Source organism: Platichthys flesus, chromosome 23 (genome assembly GCF_949316205.1).
Source record: "Platichthys flesus chromosome 23, fPlaFle2.1, whole genome shotgun sequence".
NCBI classification, from domain to species: domain Eukaryota; kingdom Metazoa; phylum Chordata; class Actinopteri; order Pleuronectiformes; family Pleuronectidae; genus Platichthys; species Platichthys flesus.
In genome coordinates this window covers 13603933-13610231 of record NC_084967.1, presented here as the reverse complement: position 1 = coordinate 13610231, position 6299 = coordinate 13603933, and the positions used below count along the sequence as shown (strand labels likewise).

At 44.9% G+C, this 6299-nt stretch overlaps 2 protein-coding genes across 3 annotated transcripts; both read left to right on the top strand.

The window, feature by feature from the left end:
* On the top strand, positions 1-1506 carry spic (Spi-C transcription factor (Spi-1/PU.1 related)). Of its 2 annotated transcripts, none has more exons than XM_062383042.1 (5): positions 1-71; positions 209-296; positions 473-594; positions 687-783; positions 869-1506. In XM_062383042.1, exons 1-5 carry the CDS (start codon positions 33-35, stop codon positions 1351-1353), a joined length of 831 nt encoding a protein of 276 aa, XP_062239026.1. In that variant the 5' UTR covers positions 1-32; the 3' UTR covers positions 1354-1506. The 2 variants fall into 2 exon arrangements, with proteins under 2 accessions (XP_062239026.1, XP_062239025.1); XM_062383041.1 differs by having other exon boundaries at positions 684-783.
* A 1170-nt stretch (positions 1507-2676) lies between these two features.
* On the top strand, positions 2677-4349 carry spi2 (Spi-2 proto-oncogene). The gene is made up of 3 exons (XM_062383379.1): positions 2677-2874; positions 3461-3658; positions 3995-4349. The coding sequence occupies exons 1-3, from the start codon at positions 2772-2774 to the stop codon at positions 4300-4302; spliced, it is 609 nt and encodes a 202-aa protein (XP_062239363.1). The 5' UTR covers positions 2677-2771; the 3' UTR covers positions 4303-4349.
* Positions 4350-6299: the final 1950 nt, after the last annotated feature.

Here is a 6299-nt window from a genome sequence, read left to right as displayed (position 1 = left end):
CCGACCACAAACTGCAGAGCTGCACTCACACTATGGCCTCGACCGAAGGACATACTCCGACGTATAAGATGGTGAGTTGTCAGGCTGAAGTTTTTTATCCTTCTGACATTCAGAGGACAAATAGGATTGTGAATTTTTGTCCTTTGCAAGTTCATGCATTAATTTTTTATTTGTGTTATTGCTTGATGGATTTTGTTTGTGTTTCTAGATGTCCTTGGACAGCGACATCAACCAACACTTCCAGGATGCAATCGACGTGATTCAGCAGCACTCGAATAATTCATACTATGATTCAGGTACAGCAAAAAAAATACTTACTGTAGAATAAAAGGTATATTTCTATACACTTTACTCTACAATTTATTATTATATTTATAGATTTTCTGTGCAGAATTTTTGTGTTTGAAAACCTACAATTTCCCCTCTTTTTGATCCATTGATTTATGTTGGTTTTTTGTTGTTCTCTTTTCAGAGTATCCACATTACGAGACTCTGGGCGCTCAGCATCCGTCTCTGCAGTGTCACATCTCCTGCTGCGTGGTCAAACACCCGCCTGCCGCTCCGGCTCCGGTCTACGACTGGAGCGACACAGCTGTAAGTCGTGCTCACACAACAGGAATTATAAAAACTAGTTGTGGACGCACCATTATTCAGAAGTTTGACTCGACTGTTTTGTCTTCCAGCAGCAGTCCTGGCCTCAGGTCATCCCTGACGTCTCACTGGGTCACTCCATACCAACTGAATCCCCTCAGTTCTACTCCATCGTGCCTCCACAGAGGAAAGGTGAGCGTCACACATCAGCAGTTTACACACAGGTTTATTATCATTTTTCCTCAAGACTAAAATGACACAATTTCCATGTCCTCAGGTCGAAAGAAGCTCAGACTTTATGAATACCTCCATGAAGCCCTGAACGACCCCAACATGGGCGACTCCATCCAGTGGACGGACAGCGGCAGCGGCACTTTCCACTTCATCTCCAAGAACAAGGAGAAGCTGGCCGAGTGCTGGGGCCAGCGAAAGGGCAACCGGAAGACCATGACCTACCAGAAGATGGCCCGAGCCCTGAGAAACTACAGCCGCACGGGCGAGATCATCAAGGTGCGCCGCAAGCTCACCTACCAGTTCAACCCGGACATCCTGCACAAGCTGGGCTCCACTGAGGGGCCCCTGCGGCTGCCCTGTCACCCGGCACAGGAGGAGGCCCACGGCCAGCAGCAGCCGAGCCCGGGCGAGCAGAGCTACTACAGCCCCTCGGCGGTGGACTGGCACAGCTGGTACAGCCACTACCAGCTGCAGGAGGACTACGACCTGGCCGCCAGCTTCACCTCACACAGCACGACCAAACTCTGAGGAGGAGGAGGAGGCTTTATTTAAAAAACAAAACAATAAAAAAAAAAGCTAGATTAGATCTCAGAGAAGTAAATACCTGCGAAAAAGGCCCAACCTTCAACACTCATAGATGTCAGTTCCCTAAATGTGCCTGTTGTTCCTCCATGATACATAAATTGTTTCCTGGGAAATTGGTGAAAATGTTAAATACAGCATAATATCGCAATTTTCACGAGGGTCAAAAATACTCCTGGATTCGCCCCCGATCCAAAGTTCAGTGGGTCCCAAACCATAAGATACTTTAAAAACCATTTCATGAGACTTCAATAAATTAGCAACATTAACACATTTATACCTGCATGTAGCTGATGCTGTCACTGTTATATATATATTTAAGGTTTATTTTTATATAATATCATGTCTTGCTAAAGGATATGATATCTAGAAAAAGGGAAATATTATTTTAAACCCATCTTCAGCTTCAGCTTTCAACATTGAGACAAATTTCAAACGTCTTTTTATTTTACTGACAGGACCACTTACAATATAATAAATACAAATAATTTCATACATATTTAATTAAACATATATTTTCGAATCAAGGCCGTTTCAAAAATGTTCAAAATGGTATAAAAGATTGTAGTTGATCATAATAATGATTTTTATGTAATATAATTTACTTACGGTTCCTGTTGTTCCAGCAGCAACTAGTATAAGTATTGTGTTGAATGACATGTATATATTTATGATTTTCTTGCTAAAGATTTTATACTTGTTGTATTTATAATGTAACTTTCCTTTTTTTTCACAATTTGTTGGACTATTTCAATATGATCAATAAATCAATCTGTGTTTTCTCACATGTGCTCAATTTTACTGACTTGACGAACAACTAATTTCAATCGTGCTTTTGTCCCCAACACACACATGATCACAGTAAAGATACAAAGACTGTGTTGAAAGGTTTGGCACTTTCTCCATTCCGGTGAAATATTACGACAGACGCGCTGCAAAACACGAAATTAAGACACATCCTGAGAGGAAAAATATGGCAGCAAGTGTGTTTTTCCTGAAAAGAGCGTTTTGCGCAGCGGCTGCCTCCAGGCCGGGTCTTATCTGCTGCAGCGGGGAGGATGTGGTCAGTCCTGGGAGGCTTTGTTGATGGGTTGACTGGTGCTGGTGCCGGGGCTGTGTGGGATGGTTGGTCATTGTTCCTGTGAGCCCAGGGTAGAGATCGTCTGGTGGTTATGCAGAAAGGCACCGCTCCTGTCAGGGGGGGGGGGGGGGTATAATAAGAGGCCGGGTCCTTGAGCGCCTCATAGTCAGTTTTGAGAAATTCTCCCAAACTGTCAGGACTCTGCCGCGTTCAGCTCAACCTCATCTGTCATGGTAAAGCTCGCATCAACAGCAATTCATGCATTGATCAATGCTGAATTTTGATGAGTTATCTTTATCAGAATTCTTTGCAGGACGCTCAGTCTGATTTGGAGGTGATCTTAGAGTTCCTGGAGGAGTACTACAGACAGAGCTCTGCAGACAACGGTAAGAGGAAGAGCTCCAAAGTTCAAATGTGGGATCCTTTAAGAGTCTTATGAGTTATCTTGTTCTTCTTCCAGTGGACAAGGTGCACCACAGTGAGGCTGCGGAGGAGAGGAGTGCACCTGTGGATGAAGCATCGTATGAGCAGCTGTGGACGTACTGTGACCCACCTGTGAGCATTGAAATGTGATGTTTTTATTGACATCTGGCCAATTTAGGGGCCTGGTTGCCACAGAAAATGCTGAACTTTGACCTTAAAATATGTAAAACCACCTAAACGAGTGGGGGTTGCAACAGATGTGTTATTATTGTGTTATTACATATGTTATAAAGGTTATGTTTCTCTTTATCTGAACCTGCCCTGCCTCAATTACCTTTGTGTCTGGAAAAGTATTACCATTATTCCTCTTTTTTATGATTTACTTATTCTTTTATTATTTCTGTATGTATTTGTGACTAAATATTAATTTGTTGTTGCTGCTGCTTGTCTAATTTGGGCCACTCTTCTTTCTGTTGGGCTTTGGCGGAGGTATGAGCTCTATTCAGTGACAGTCTAGTTTTCCACGTCACACTCTTAAACCATATTCAGAAAACTCAACTGAACATTTGTCTTTTTCATTTCCTCCATCAAAGATCACCAAAGCTACACCTGAGCCATTCCTGGCACGCGACGCCCATCCAGCCCTCGGCCAAAACCCGGCAGCGGCAGCACCTGAGGGTGGGTCACTGCCAAACTGTGCGTCGGCAAGACAAACAACCAAACGCCCGGCCACAGCAGCAGGGAGTGGTGAGTTCTGCTTTTTCTGGTCAATAGATACTGTTATTACCCCGGCTGCTTGTAGCCTGAGGGAAACAAGACCAAGAGAGCAAATAAGAGACCTTCCCATTACTGAAAAATAACAATGGAGCCGTGCATGGCTTAGCTCAGTAGCTGTTTTTACATACGTATCAGATAACCGCAGTGTTTACAGCTGTGTCTCCACTAAAGGGCATCCCGCCAGTGAAGAGATTTTCGGGGAATTGCTGTATATAAGGAAATGATTAACTGTAAGCAGCACTAACTGGTTGTGGTGTGGCACAGCAGCTGTGATATTCCCTAAATCCTACTTCCCGATGGCTGCAGGTAAGAAGATCAGACTCTTTCACTTTCTCTTCGAGATGCTGGAGGATCCCGGCATGGCCCACTGCGTGTCCTGGGTGCCAGCGGCTGCCGGTGTCTTCCGCTTCTCCTCCAAGAACAAGGACCAGGTAGCGGTGCTGTGGGGCCAGAGGAAGGGCAACAAGAGGCCCATGACCTACCAGAAGATGTCCCGGGCCCTCAGGAACTATGCCCGGTCCGGAGAGATCTTCAAGGTGAAGAAGAAGCTCACCTACCAGTTCAGCCTGGACACCCTGACGTCTCTGCAGAGGTGTCGCCGAGGAGATGTGTGATGTACACAAGATTGTGTATCGCTCGGATCCTCTCGTATAAAACTCTAAATGTGCTCTTTTTTATATGTCTTTTATATGTTCTCTTCACAGTTTGTGTAAAATATAAAATGAAATAAATAAAGGTAAAGATGTTTACTGTCATGGTTTAAAGTAGATAGATAGACAGATAGATAGATAGATAGATAGATAGATAGATGGACGGATAGACATTTTCCTGAGCCGTATTAAACTTTAGATTTTATACTTAACTTGAACAGCAAGACTTCATTGTCCCCCTGAGAGAGAAGAGTCCAAATGTCCATGTGTGTCCTCCTCTGTCCTGTTTGACGGCTGTTGGAAACCAGAGGGTGTCAGTGTCGTCCATCTCAAGGCCTCGGCTGTATCCCCCCCCCCCCCCCCCCCCCTCTGTGACCTCATGGTTAAACCGCCTCTGTGATGTGACCTCTCCAATACCAAATGGTTTTGCGCTCTTTGTAGTGGACCCACATGATGCTTCCCTAAGCCCAGTATTTACTGCTGCAGCCCACTCTAAGTTATAAATGGGCTAACTCAGGCCACGGGGGTCTGGTTACAGAGAAAGGCCACATAGTTCCAGCTGAAGGATGAAAACAGGCTTTTTAAGGAGAGAGTGGGCTCTTGATGAAAAGCTTCCACCTCACACCACATGCATCATGCTGGAATATAGATTTTGTTTTGGAGAATAAGTGCCAAAGATCTTTTCACATGTTTTGACTGAGTGATGATGATGATGCTTCGTTTCTGACGTCAGTTTGGAAAAAATAAAAAGGCTGCATTCCTGCTCACAGACAGTATGGACTGGAAATAGAGCTGTGCCTCGCCTCGACTGTCCCGATGGCTTGTCTGAAGATTTAATTGTGCATGTTTCGAGGTCTCCTCCACGTCGAGACCATTAGCATTCTTCGGTGGTTGGGGTATTGGAAATTAGGCGAGAGGAGTCGGTGCCCTCGTGAGAGTCCGTTCTCAAAACGCACTCCTAACAAAAAGCCCTCACTGATTTCATCTGAGTTGTTTGTTTACTTGAATGAGAATTTAGGAGCCACCCTTTGTTCCTCAGGGATGGAAAGATGCTTTTGTCTGCCTCATTTGAAGGAGCCTTCGAAACGGGATGGTCTTCAAATGCAGCCCCCCCCCCCCACCAGGCCTCCTTAAAAACTAAAGAACACACCGGTCTTGTTGCTTGTAAATCCAGCAGCTCTCAGCCTCTGGTTAATCCCCACGACCTTACCAGGGGACGCGCTTGCTTTGTCCCTCGAGCTGGATGTGTTAAAAGATTAATTAGGCCCAAAGTAGCCCCTTGGATGACATAATTCACAATAAAACCCTCTTTTCATGTCAGATACACACGTCAATGTCAAGGTTTATGACGGCTTCTAAGTATAGGCCACCCGGCCGTCGCCCAGGCATCTCCCCAGTATTTCTTTGCCAGGTCGGAAAGCTCTGCTGTTCCTGGACAGCCCTGCTCCCGGATTAAGCTGCTATCTGGCATCTGCCATTGCTGCACTCCTCACTCATCTCAAACCTTTTCTCTTATCAAAGAAATCCAAAGATGCTCCGGACATGTTGAACATCATCTGAGGGCAGCGCAGGGTGTCGGAGAATATGACATCAGTCAGTCCGACCTGTGACCATGACGGCACCTTTCCCCTTTATATCCCACCATCTGATTTCCCAGTCTCCTCCCTCACCACCTGCTTCTGTATAATAATAACAATAATAGTAGAAATAATAATACAAATAAATAAATAACATAAAGTTCCCTCTGGAGCCCCAGCCAGCCTGCAAATAACACAACAAGTCACAAAGAATAGGTCGCCATAATGATACTGGATAATAATATCTTTTGAAAAACTATTGTCCTCAGCAGCAGGACGAACACAGGGAGTGTAGTTTATTTTGGGTCGATCCAACACACACTATCCTGCAGAAGCTTTAAATACTCTCCAGGACACAAAATCTGCCGCCACAAATAGTCCCTC